Source organism: Apteryx rowi, unplaced genomic scaffold (assembly GCF_003343035.1).
Source record: "Apteryx rowi isolate R43461 unplaced genomic scaffold, aptRow1 scaffold_491, whole genome shotgun sequence".
In the NCBI taxonomy this organism is placed as follows: domain Eukaryota; kingdom Metazoa; phylum Chordata; class Aves; order Apterygiformes; family Apterygidae; genus Apteryx; species Apteryx rowi.
Window position 1 is genome coordinate 226,977 of NW_020450751.1, and position 14,216 is coordinate 241,192.

Sequence of the window (14,216 nt, forward strand, 5' to 3'; positions counted from 1 at the left end):
AATTCCATCTGAACATGAGGAAATACTTCTTCACTGTGAGGGTGACAGAGCACTGGAACAGGTTGCCCAGAGAGGCTGTGGAGTGTCCTTCTCTGGAGATATTCAAAACCCACCTGGACGCGATCCTGTGCAACGTGCTCTAGGTGACCCTGCTTGAGCAGGGGGGTTGGACTAGATGATCTCCAGAGGTCCCTTCTAACCTCAACCATTCTGTGATTCTGTAAAGGTCCAAGGAAGCAGTACAGCTGTGATTTTTAGGAAAACCTGTGGTTCTCACTTCACACCTATTCCTAACCATGATATCTGAACCTAAAACAATGAAGCTCTGTTATTTACTTCAGGCAATGAAAAAGTAGCCTCACAATACTAACGAATTATCATTAATAGGCAATTCTGTATTCATCAGTATTATTAATATCCGATTTTCTAAACACTGGGAATCATGCTCATAACAAACTTCCACTACGCTGATTAAACTTCCTCTTACAGCCAACGTGATCCAAGGTCAAGACCTCATCCTACTGTATCTCAGTGTGTATTATAGTAATGCAGTGTAGTATGTATTGTGTAATATATGCACTACACAGTTAAGCAGAAGTGTGCCAAAGTGCCAGGAAAATTTTTGTACAGATATTTCTGAAATTGAGATATTTACAGAATCCAAGTAAATTCTAAGGCTAGGATTTTATGATAAGATTTTTTGCTATAAATTCACAGTATTAATATCTAGTATCCCTCACAAAGCTACTCATAATATTACCTTACCTGAACTTCAGAATACTACAGAATCTCCTTTCCCATAGCATCTGCAAAATGACAACATGGCGTGTACTGTACCTCCCCAAGAGTTCATAACCTGTGGTTATCTAGCTTCAGTCTCGATTGGTCTGAGATCACTTCCAGTCCAAGATACTGTACAAACAGAGCTGAATGATATCTTGAAGCACAAGTTCATGTCAGAAGAAAACTTGTATTTTCAAATAAAGTTTTGACTTCAGTAAAAGTAGTTTAAGTTCTATTCCTACCATTTAAGTACATAGTTTGAGAGTTGTGATTAACGTTTGATACATACAACTTGCACATAGTACAGTGAAACGAGAAGATAAAACAGAATAATGTTTTAATGAAAACAAAAAATAGATTATTAACCAGGTGAGATAATTTCATGCTATATTTATCCCTCAAAGAACGTCATTCCTTCACATCCAAAGTAACAATCATTAGAAAAAGAAGCCAACATTTTTCTTCTATTCCACCTCCTACCCACCACCCTACCCACCCAGTAGACTGCATTATCAGATGAAATATATGACTGTGATACTTTATAACTGGCACCAACCTGCTTCCAGATGCAGTATCATCATTTTGGATTAATTTTACCCCTTGTATATTCCACCTCCTCTATCCTCACCCATGTTCAACAGAGATACTCAGACCTAGAGCCCTCACTTTTGAAGGTCATTTGAGAATCCATGCTTGACCTGGAACAAAGGAGAAGTCTTTCAGATTCATTTGTGTACTTTCGTGCCCAGAGCTCTCCTGCTGCATTCACTACTCGAGGCTTGAGAGACAGCGTTTCAAATTTCACATAGGTCTCTTTTGCAAGGTCAGTTTCCTTAGCAGTTTTAGGTTTCCCATGAAGTTTTAAAACTTTGTAGAGTAAGAAAAATATCAAAGGTAAAACAACTACACATGCTGCACTGCTGGCCACTATCAGAATAGAAAACTGAGAGCTGCTTTCATCATTTACCCCATCAGTGGAGAAAATAATGCATTGATCTTTTGTAGGTGGCACTCCTTTGGGAGAGACACATGCCATGTACCGAGTACTAGGCTGCAAACCATCAATTGTGACTTTGTTTTTGCTAGAATCAGTACTCAGAGGCAGCATGTCTTTCTCACCATACTTTGAGTATAACACAGTCACTGCAGAGCTGCTTGTAGCATTGACAGTTTTCCAAGTTAAGGTCACTCTTTCATCAGTTTCACTGATCACTCTTAGGTTCTTTACAGTGACACTTTGCTCAGCCATAGCTGTTGTATTCAATGAAGTCTCCTCACCTTTCCTGCTCACCTCCCCAGTCTGCTTTTTGTTTCCATTTGTCATTGCCTTTGAATTTTTCTTTCCATCTACCAGGGGCCTGGACTGCCTCTTGTCAGTAATCCTGGCACTCGTTGGTTCTTCAGTGGTAACCAGTGCTGTGGTGGTTGATGTAGTGAGAAGAGGTGTGGTTGCTCTCTCAGGTCCCTGCTTGGATTCCTCTTGTGTAGTGTTCTGTCTCTCTGCCTCTTGCTTCCTTCCATACTTCTGTGGTGACATAGTTGTAGTAACCACACCAACCACTGTGACAGTAACAACAGCTTCTGACATTCCTGCTAAATTCTTGGCTTTACATCTGTATTCCCCTGCATCCTTGTATGAAATCCCTGTCAAGCTTATTATGGACCAYCTGACTCCCTCTCCAGGTGTTTCTTGAATTACTACAGGAAAATGCAAAGAGTAAAATATTATAAAAGGCAGCTGAAGAGAAAGAAAAGGTTATTAGACTACTTTGTCCCCCTGAAATTATTTCTGCCAGAAGGAGCCACATATAACAAACACTTAAAAATGAACAAACAAAACAAAACAAACCCTCCACACAGACACCCACACACTTTTCAACTATGGAACTCCATGGCATATTATATTATCGCGGAAAAGTGCTCAGCTTGGGTAAAAATGGAATTGAAGTTCAGCAGGAACCACAAGACAATTTGCATTTGCACTCATTTCTCTTTGTATTTTTGTTTTACTTAAATATCTTAAAGCTGCCAAGTGACTAGGAAATAAAAGTCCCTGACTTAAACACACCAGCGGTTTAAAACATTTTTGGAAATGATATTCTTGTCTTAAGACACTTCAGTGCTTTGGATAATCATTCTCCTCAGACCTAAGATTTAAGCTAACTGCTAACTACTCAGCATTAGCAAGAAACTTTTTGTGCAAGTTACTGCATAAATATCTATCGTAGCATATCACAGCTAGAAAGGTATCAGAAAACCACAGCTTCTTTAGTATTCAAGATGGGCTTTGCAAATAAGCAATAACATCTGCAAATAACATAGAAAACATATGCTGCAAGTGGCTCGGTTATGRCCTCACTAGTTTTTCTAACTTGAATATGTTAAACCAAAAAGGAAATTTCAGTCCTGAATTCTCCTTTCCGCTTTTCAGCTCTTGAATTAGGGCCCAACTATCCCAACCTCCATCTTCCTTTATTCTTCTCACCTGTCACGCATTTTCCCCACACACATTTTTATTACACATCACACCTAGAATCAGATTAGCCTGTTGGATCTGTTCAGGTTCAGACCAAGAAAAAAAGTTTTGTAACAGCAGTTTCACAGGACACAATTGCCAGCATAGTGGAATATCTGGTCCATTTTTATTTATGATAATGTTCTCAAAGCACAAACAACCCAATACTTTTAGGCTCTCCCGTTTCCTAGAAAAGAGCTATTATACCTGTATAGTTCACTGGTATATYGTCTGACCTAGTCCAAGTAAGCTGTGGTGTTGGGTATCCAGTTGCATCGCAGCGTAACAGAACATTGCTTCCCAGCGGAGAAGTGATTTTTGTTGCTGACGTCATCACAGACGGTTTAAGACACTGCTCTAACTCAGCTCTCTGGAACAAGATCCCTGCCAAGCTCTCAGGTCCACTACAGGAAACCAGTGGATCAAGAAGTACAACTGAGGTATCCACAATTTTGGAAAATTCAATTAGCTTTGAAATGCGGCAGTCACAAAACCATGGATTGTCCTGCAAACCTGAAGTGAGAGAAAAAAAAAGTCATCAGGCAATATTTGGGTATTGTGATTACAGTACAGCACATTGTTACACTGAGTATAATTTAATCTTTCCTCCTTCAATTTGTCTTTTTTTTTTTGTCTGTCTGGTTGATGGCAGATTTTTTTTGCAGAGGTGAGGAAGACTATGAATGTTTATTGAACTAAATCTTCAGAAAAGTTTAAAGGGGCATAGGAATAAACTGGTAATAAATAATAAATTACACGGTAGTAAATTGGAGCATGGTAATAAGTCAGTAGTAATAAAGCACTACTTTGTTAAACAGCTATATATCTAGGAAAAAAACACTTGAAAAGATGTCTTAAGACTGACTGTATAGTACTTCACCTGCCTGTGAGCTTCCTAGGACTACTGCATCCTTTCACTCTCCTCTGCTCTTAGCCCTTGCTCAGGCTCTTACAGTGTGCTCTTCTCAGACTCTTTTTTCAATGTGTGCAGAGAACATGATGATTAAAGAGCTCATACCAACAGTCTGCCCCTTGAAGAAAAGGATATGGGCTAAGCAAAAAAAGCTTTAGGTCAAAAAAAATTCTTATCTGGCTCTGAACCATACCAATATTCACAGAAGTCTGGCTTTAATTTTGGACAGTCTTTGAAATGCATTTAAAAAAATAAAGGAGAAGAGAGGAAAATGGGAAGAACCATGAAAAAAAGCTGATGACCATAACATTTTTATGATGTCATACAAGAATGCTATCTCTCTCCTTCTGTTGGGCACAATATTTGCTTCTTGATTCCAAAGTCTTTGAATGAGAGACTTCTCCCTCTTGGTGAATGGCTACAGTGAAACAGTGGCCACTTCTCAGAAGTGTAAGTCTAAAGCCTCAGCTGCTATCAATTATTTTGCTATGCTGACTTCAACAGAGGAACATCCACTTTACCCGGTAAAACAGCCCACAGATTATCACTCATTTGCTCATTTGACTTACACTGTTGGGCATACCTTTTTCATTTTCTTTGAGTATTAACAATAAACAGAACTTAGAGTGAAACGAGGGAAGATATGCTAAAAGTGACCACAAGAACCCCTCGCTTTTGCATTTACTGATTAGTGCAACAAATAAGTCATTAATTAAATCCAAATGGAAAGAAAAATAAAAAATGTGAAACATCTGCTAATATTGTTCAGTGGGTGAAGTGATGTATTTTTAGGAGTTATCAACTAATGGAAATATTCCAATCTCTACTTTTCATTTTGGAAGAAGCCTAGAGATATAAAAGTACATGAACAATTAACTACTGTTGTCTTTTACTGCCTGACCAGGATTAGGTTATTTTAAGCGCAATGGCAGTGATTGGTTAAAACAGTGGTAAAGCCTGATTAATCCCCGCTCTTTAAAACAAGACTTGACCTGAAGGGATTCCATGACTGACATCACAATCCAATTTCACCCCTTCCAGATGTAAGAGATTGTGCATCTATTCACTACTTGTTGCCCTCAAGAACAGAAAAGGAAATATCAAGGAAACTGTAGTAGCAACTGCTTTTCTTCAGAAAAGAAAAAAAAAAAATCCCCCCCCAAAAGTTTGCTGTAAACTTCAAACATATATTCACAAGCAAAAAAGATACCCTCTAAATGCTCCCTTTCCATATGTCTAGGCACATCAACTGTTTCCTCATAGAAATTCTGCCCAATCAAGTACATGCATGTAACTATTTGTAATCATCTTAAATTAGGAAGGTTTTACTTTGTAGTCAGGTAGAGATAATATCCCCCTCCCTTCCTTTTTTTTTTTTTCCCCCCTTTTCCATTCTCACTTGCTTACAAAGGGGCTGATTTTCCTCTCTACGTTAAGCAGAGACTATGAGAACATCTGGAAATGAAATTCCCCCACGGTACAGGAAGGTAGACAGGCTTCACCTGAAACAAGGCCTCAACTGATAGACCTCCTCTGTAAGAAATGCTGCTGAAAGGATGTAAACTCTCCAATATGGACTCTATACTATCTATAAAGCACAGAAGTAGGGGCTACAAGCAGGCAGGAGGGCTGAAAACTGTATCCAAAGAATTAATCACGACCAATTTTCAGAGCTGGTAGGGCTCACATCCCACACACCAGGCAGGCAACTCTCCCTTGCATTGAATCCTTTTGAAAATATTTCTTCTGCTGCCTTTCTCCCTCCTGCAGGCTTCACTGCAGGTAAGGATGGGTTTTATTATTATTTCTCAAACTAGTGCAGTGCTCAAAGGTCTTTCATCTATATAAATGCACGGCTTTCACATTCTTCCAATATCCAAAAGGAGACCCAAACATGATCCAATCTAAATAGAGTAACAGAAATTGATAAAACAGAAAGAATGGTAAAGCAAAGATGGAAGAAGAATCATAAGGTTGGACAGTTAGTCTAGTCTAGGACACAGGTTTGATTGTCTCAGATCATTCTGAAGGCCTGGTTTCAGTAGATGAAGAAAACTGTAGTCCCAGAAGACACTGTACTTCTGTGTTTTAGTGCAAAGGAAGAGAGAGTTCTTTCAAAGTTAGTCTTCTCATCTCCTCYATTCATCACGTTTCCCAAACGTGTATATATACACACACATACACAYGCACATAAATTTTTTTTTATATATATATATATATGTCCATTCTCTGCCTCCATGGCCGAGCCCTTCTATTTATTTGCATCTTGCTGATATCTGGCAGCATTCACATTATTTGTAGAAAACTTGCACAGCCATCTGAAGCCACCAAGCTTTGTGAAATTCCCAAATGAAAAGATGAAAGCACTACTGAGTTGGAAGGATGGATAATAGCACTCAATTTGTTTATACTTCAGTTAACTATTGAAGAGAATAGAAATTGGCATGTAAACCTAGACTCCAAATTACAAAGAGTATTCTGAAATTTAACAGCTTGTGTTTACAAGATAGTAAAAGTGAGAAAGAACACATGAAAGAATGAAGAAAAAGTTAAAGGAAAAAGAACTGAAGAAACTGGAAAAGATAGGGAGCTTTAATAAARGAGATTGAATCCTTTCAGAAAAATAATTTTCTGAGAAGAGAAAACAAACATCATGACAGATCTCCAATGGCACGTATATCTGATGGATCACTGAGTATCAATCCTGGATTATTCTGTTGAAATATTAAGGCAGCTTATTCACCTGAGAGAGAAATACTATCTAAAGCAAAGCAAAAATTGATAAATATTTATGCATTACAATATGCCAATGCAGTGTATTTTAACATTAAATACAGATTAGAAATTGCTCTAAAAACCTGTCTTTATTCTAATTTTAGCACATTTAAAATGTGCTCTCACTTATTTATATGTATGTGTGCGTGTATGATGGCAAATACGTGTGTGTGTGTGCGCGCGCCTATTTTTGCAGTCTTCTCAGTAAGCAGTTTCCCCATGCTTAGTCAATATGAACTTTAGCATTTGAAATAGCTGTGAGCAAAATTTCCTTTGTAAATCAGTAACCAGTCTCAGACCACAACCTGAAGTACAATATATTGTTTTTCACCTGCAGTAAAATGGCAATAAATGAAACAATCAGGTTTTGGGCCAATGGAAATACACATCAGAGCTTGGGACAACCTACACAAGGCTCTGCTCTAAGTGAAGCCACAACATTTTTGATCTATGGTTCTAAACAGTAAAGCTCATGTCCCCCACTGCTTCCCACACAGACTGTAATCACTAGGGAGTAGGTTCAGGAAAAGCAGCATCTACCCCATCACCCAGCATAACTAGTGGGAGCCTGATGGACCTGCTGCGTTTCAAATTCTTGGCACCTATACAGGCAACAGAGGCAAGATTTCATCAAACAGCCACTCTGTGAAATCCTGAATTCCTTCATCTCTCTCAGTGACTCACTAGATATCATTTTTCATATGGAAAATGCTACTACCATCATTCAAGCCAGAAATTTCAATTTTTGCACTGCAGCCAACACTGAAGCTTAGCTGTGATTCAGATCAAAGTATTAGGGTACAGCTCCAGTGCTAGCCAAGAGAAGGCCAGAGGCTGAACTCCTACACTGGTCCCTTGATAATTTCTACTGCTTAGCTGTCAGTCCTTCCACAGCTTTGTTTTGAAACATTTCAAAGAGCTCTCTCCAAGACAAAGCCAGAGACAGCTCCAGGGATAGTTCACTCCAGGGACCACTCCCTGAAGAACATATTGACAGACGATGCCAAGGATGGCTCCCTCTATTCAGTTCATTCCTCCAACATAAGCATAGCAGGTTTTGCACCTTCAAGCTATCCTGCATGCCTGCCAGACCCTCAGGCATATAACATATACTTGCCGTTTGATATTGCAAAAGCACAATTCTATGGGCCACAACACAATTCTTGCATTATTTCAGGCTCTCTGAACCGAGGGGATTCCCCACGTACACGCGCGCRCRCACACACACACACACACACACACTCTTACGTGTCAGAGCCATTGCTACATTCCATAGAGCTCATGGAAAACCAAGGGCCAAGTGTTACACAGTGAGGAACAGCCAGCCAGCTTTAAAGAGAGCTAGCCCTAAACTGTGTGCATGAGAGCCAGAGCAAGCCACTGGGCCTTAGGGCCAGGCATCATTCCCTGACCCTCTTTCATTTAGCACAGCATCCATGTTGTGGAACATCACACAGTGGTTTAAGCAAAGAGGTCCCAGAGTAAAAAGACTATGAACTAAGGAGATGCCAGTTTGTCAGTCACCAGCCTGTGGCTTCCACAAGACAGCTCAGACTGAACGTGGGGAACCTGAACTTTCTCTAACATGCAACTCTCTTGAAGTTCAAGATACTGCAGATAAAACTGCTTCCTGGTGGTAAAGAAAATATATACATGTAAAACAAACAAACAAACAACCCCCCACATATGCACAACTACCCAAGTTTGGGGCTTTGCTGTTGCTAATGTCATTAATTAAACACAAGTGACAATCTTGTTTTGCCAGAATAGGAAAGGAGCCAGTTCAAGCTGTAATTGCTTACACTAAATAGAATCTGAATTTTACTGACTACACAAAAACAGCATTTCTGTGCTCTGGCTGCAGTTACCATTCCACATAGGCAAATGGGCCAGACTGAATGCTCCCAGTGAGAACAGCAAGAGGGCATAGGATGCTCTTGAGTATCAAAGCGAGTACTGTGTGCAATTGTGGGCATCACATTTTAAAAGAAACATTTTTAAAACACACAAGAGTCCAGAAAGAATCAGTAAATATGGTAGGAAATGGAGGGAAAAAAAAMCCCAAACCACACATACACACACACTCTATAAGAAATGGGTGAAATAAATGGTTCGACTAGGTAAGAAAGAAGGCAGCAAAACAGAGAAGGAAAATATGACGATCTTTCAATATATGAAAGGTTACTCTAAGAGATGATAATTTGTTGTTCTGTGTGTCCATCTCACGCAGGACAAGAGGTAATCATCTTAGTCTGCAATAAGGTAAATTGAGATTAGATATTAAGAGAAACTTTCTCACTGTACTGATAGATAAGCACTGGAAAAGGTTATCAGCGGAGGCTATGGAATGGCCTGCCTGCAGGTTTTAAGAACAGCAACAGCTTAGCTAAATAGTAGGATGGGTTTAGTCTGTCTGGATCCGCACCCCAGCAGCAGCAGGGCTAGAGGAATTTTTAAGTCCTTCCTGATCTTGTACTTCTGTGATCCTCATTTCCATCTCAAAGGAGGAGGGGAGCATCTGTGGGGTATGATTCTCCTTCCTCAGGCTCCAGCAATCCCAGTAGAGACTTCCAGGGGTGGCAGAGAGGAAGCAATGCTGCAGAGCATATCTTACGCCTGTCTTCTAAGCCAACATCTTCTGTGGCTGAAGCGTTAGAGACACATTTTGACTCTCAGGTCATCTCTGGGTAGTTTCTTTCAGATTCAACCGTTCATTCCTAAAATCTACTGTTTTGCAATAGCCCATCAACATCAACCTCAAGATGAGTTTCTAGCAATGGGTGTGAGTGGCACAACTAGAACTTAGACAAGGCACAACAATATAGCTAATAAAACTAACACTTAATGGAGACAAAGTGAGCTTGTCATAGAATAATACATGACATAAGAAACACTCCACTTTCTAATCTCCAGAGGAAGACAACATGTTCTTATTCACTTTATGATTTCCTGTATAGCAAGCACTGCCTATGCGTATTGAGATACAGTCACAAGAAGGCCATGATGTCAATGAATGTAAGTTTAGCAAATTATCCACAGCTCAAAGGCAGATTTATTCAACAGACTACAATGAAATTATTACCTAACAATTTGGATTCTCAGATTCAAATCTATGATGACTGCACAGGGCCTCCCTCAGAATGTAACCTCAAAAAAGGAAAAGCAAGGTGCTGTTTGAAACCTGTATGCTTTCCTCTCTGGAGATCTGTATTCAAACGCCATTTTAGTTCATAAATGAAAATGATCCAAAGGTACCATCTTAAGTCTCTAGAAAAGTCAGCATTGGTACCAGAGGGTTTGCCAGGACTAAAGGAGGTTGGCAAAGTGCCTGTACCAACAAAGCCTGCAAGTTTTTGTTTTGGTTTGGGTTTTTTTGTTTGTTTTTTGCTTTTTTAAGTAGTGAGGCAATATAAGACAAGCAAACCAAATAAACACTGGGACTCTCATATGAGGAGATCCTCAGGAGGATTAGATCTAGCACAGTCAGCTCCTACTTTGTTCCCTCTTGTAGCGCTCAGCGTGGCGACGGGGAAAGGGGTACTGAGCTGGACTTACTCTTCCAGCACTTTTGTAATGAAATAAAAACCAAGATCCTTTTAATGGTGCAAACCAACAATTACCCTGCATGTGAGGAGCTTGGTCAGGTTACTTGCATCTATTAAGTTACCTACATACATTGTCATCTGAATGAATTTCAGATTGCAACTTCTGCTGCAAAACAAAGCAGCTAAACACAGGAACACTGAATAGTGGCTTTAGACCAAGAAGTTAGAAATAGTGGGCAGTACAAATGCAGGGCAGATCTTTATCAGCGGGTACAGAACTCCTGCAGTTAGTTTATGGACAGCCAGCTGTTCACCTGCTGCTGGTTTTCTTCTCTTCCACCTGCTACACTGCACCAAAAAAAAAATGCCAAAACATGTGCATATACATGGAGAAACAGTGACAGAAAAGAAAGCTATTGATAGAGCTGCTCCAGGCATATTCTGAAATCACAAGAGAGAAAGGGGGTACCTGAAAGACCAGAAACTTTAGAGGAAGTGTGAGAAAAAGCACAAAGTCACAAGCAGAACTGACATGCTGGTCGACAAGAAGTTAGAGTTGGAAAAGAATTATGAAAAATAAGAGTCTGTCCAGACTGGTCTTAAATGCTTATCTTAATGCTTATGAGAAGTGCTGTGAAAGCTTAGGTATCAGAGTTCTACTCTTCCTCTCATTTTTCATCATATAAATTGGGGAAAATATTCAGGATAATTAGTCAGCTTTAGAGCAATGCAAAGTCAACATGAGTTGGGGAGAGAGGAAAGCTGCCCTCTCTTGAACCACCAATACAGTCTACACCACTATATTTCAGGAGAGGCTTTCATAAGTGTATCGACCCTAAYCATTTGGTTTGTGAGCCACTGGGAAAAACAGCCCTAAATAGACATGTTTGTGTTTGCAACCATACACATACAGTGATGAGGGAAATGTCATCAGAAATTTAATTTTTTGTAAAGTTCTGCACTCATCTGAACACTCAAAATTCCTTATGGCCTGTACTCCTGTAGACAGGAATCCAATAGTTTTTTTTTCTCAGCGTTATAAAAGTGAAATAACATACTCTGAGGCCACAATCTTCATTTTGTAATTGACACCAACGGGAATAAATAAATAAATCTCACAGAGCAAACCAGAAGCATGTCTTTGATTAAAACCCACCCTTCTAAAACCCAGGCTAGTGCCCTACCTGCTTTACTTTGCAAGTTAGTATTTACATACTTTTTAACAAGGAATTAGACAGGTTCTTGAACATACCCAAAATTACTCTCTGTGTTGCCAGAATGTCTGTATTCTTGGATGGGGCAGCTTCTGAGAAGGGGGGCCAAATGTCCATTAAGTCTGACGGCAAGGTGGTTAGCTTGTTGCTGGATATGTCCAGGTAGGTGAGTCTTCTCAGGTACCTGCCGGCATCTGCTGGAATGCTAGTCACTTTATTGTTATGCAAATCAAGGGTCCGTAGGTTGGGCATCTCTGCCAGGGATTCCCATGGGAAAGTTGAGAGCAGGTTACCATCCAACCGTAACTCATGCAGTTGTTTCAAATTATAAAAACTGCTGGTATCAATGTTAGCTACACAGTTGTAAGTTACCCACAGGTATCTGAGATCTACTAAATAGTAAAAGGCTTCAGTTGGGATCCTTCGTACAACAGTTTTTTCTATACGAAGTTTTACAGTATCCACAGGAACATTCACAGGGATCTCAAACATATCAGGATCATTACAGAGCACAGACCTGGCATCAAAAAAGAGAGAGATCTGCACTTCATTATCAGAAATTTGTATTTCAGATTTCAATGCAAATTATATTACTTTATTCAATACTACTGTCAGAATAAAGAATATCAAATCAGGAACAGTCCTCTGCATTTAAAATTAAAAAAGACAATTAAGAGTAGCTAGCTGCTAAATACAAAGCCATTAAAACAAAGCATCATCACCATTTGCTCCTACCAGGAACACTGCTAGCCATGTAACAGTAGTGTAAAATATGCCACTATTTCTAAGCAACTATGCTAAACTGTAGCTTGCAACGTGCCAGAAGATGTTACTTTCAACTTCCTCAGCCCTTTTCCTTATAAATTGCCCTTGTATAGGAAATAATAAAATGCATACCTTGTTCCAGTGCCATCACTTCTGCCATGGTAAATGCAAGTGCATTGCGAAGGACAAAAACCACTTACTTCTTCAAAAAAGCTCATTATGAGGTATAAGCATGTAAACAGATACATGGCTTCTTCCCAGGAAAACTGGTACGAATAAATTTGAAAACTTTATTCCCAGGTGCTCATGTGCAGTGTGCTACAAATGTGAATGCAGACATCCATTTAATAACAGCAGATTACATCAGATTAGCCAAGATCTGTAGTTACTTAACCTTCAAATGTATCCTGAAAGGGATCAGCTAAACCAGCTTGTTCTTTGTTGTGTCAGAAGAACACATTCTGTTCCAAATTATATCCAACATGTTTCAAGACTATTTTAATATGCAGCTGTGACTGTAGAGGTAGTACATAATAAAATATCTCTTTGCTGCTTCTTAGGGCCAATGTATTAGCTAGTTAATGTCCATAAAGTATTCCAAGGTCCTTGAAGGAAATCTACTACAGCAAGTACATCAACACAGCACTAGAAATTATTCTCACAAGAGGATATTGCATGGCAGCTACTTTAGTATTAAAAATTACAAATTAATAGAAAGGCTAGATTTCAGAGCTTTTAAAAACTCCATTTTAAGAGGTTTTACCAAAAACTTGCATATTTTAAATAACAATTGTACACTGCAAAGCCAAACTTCAGATATATGCATACATCACTTTAATATTAATAATATTAAAATACAGCCACAGAAACAAACCATTTGCTGGTGCAAATCATAGTCAAAAGTCTTGAAGTTAAGTCTCACTGAGTCAGGTTTAAAATACACATTCTTAAAGGTTTATTTTCCAAGCAGTTTTGGGTATCTCGGAACCAACTGTATTGTTTGATTTTGCTTTTTCACATTTGATGTATGTTAAGTTGAACATTTTGCATTCCAAAGTGACTGTACTACTTAAAGTGGTATCCCTTCAGACAGACATTAGAGGTCTTGAAAGAAAACCCAGAGAGCTGAGCAGCTTTCGCTGTATGTAGCTGTAAGTCACAGTGGATTAAAATTGTCTGAAGGATCACTGAGACTTTGGACTGGCAAGTGAGAAGATAACCTGAGAATAATCAAGAGTGCATATGCTACCATCCACATATAGATCTATACGCAGTCATTCCTTCTATTCTGAACAAACCAATTGCTCATATTGCCAAACCTATTTTTAAGTTATACAGCAGACCTATATAACCATGAGATTGACTTAGAAATGATGAGAAATCATCATAAATATTTACTCAATTTTACGTGCCTTCTGGGTGTCAAGTTTTAGAGTGCAGTTTGTCTCATATGGTAGAAATATACTATTACTAAAACAAAAGCTAGACTTTAAAAACTAACTATCACAAAAGCCCTGTAAAATCCTCAAAGCTGATAACAACAGGTTCTCTAGGGTTTGGCTAGATATTCTGATATCTTAACATATTCACTGAAACAGAACTTTGCAAGGCATGTCAATCTGGAAACTCAGTTTAGGTGTGTAGGGGGTGTGTGTGTAGGGGTGTGGCTGTGTGTGTAGGGGTGTGTGTGTGTGTGGCTGTGTGTG

The 14,216-nt window shown here is 39.2% G+C and overlaps 1 protein-coding gene across 6 annotated transcripts in view; it reads right to left on the reverse strand.

Annotated features, from left to right (window-relative positions):
- The window catches only part of LRIT3 (leucine rich repeat, Ig-like and transmembrane domains 3), a 24,133-nt gene that overhangs the window by 8,770 nt on the left and 1,147 nt on the right, over nt 1–14,216 (reverse strand). The window contains exons 1-5 of one of the 6 annotated variants that reach the window (XR_003255700.1): nt 12,643–14,210; nt 11,784–12,262; nt 3,506–3,811; nt 1,340–2,481; nt 925–937 (exon numbers count right to left, since the gene is read on the reverse strand). Coding sequence is in view for 4 of the 6 variants with exons in the window: in XM_026079038.1 (XP_025934823.1) it covers nt 1,418–2,481; nt 3,506–3,811; nt 11,784–12,262; nt 12,643–12,758 (1,965 nt within the window). In the remaining 2 variants the exon portion in view is untranslated. Of the gene's footprint in view, nt 1–924; nt 938–965; nt 2,482–3,505; nt 3,812–11,783; nt 12,263–12,642; nt 14,211–14,216 lie in introns of those variants that run through there. The other 5 variants (XM_026079038.1, XR_003255699.1, XM_026079037.1 and 2 more) reach the window with 5 other exon arrangements.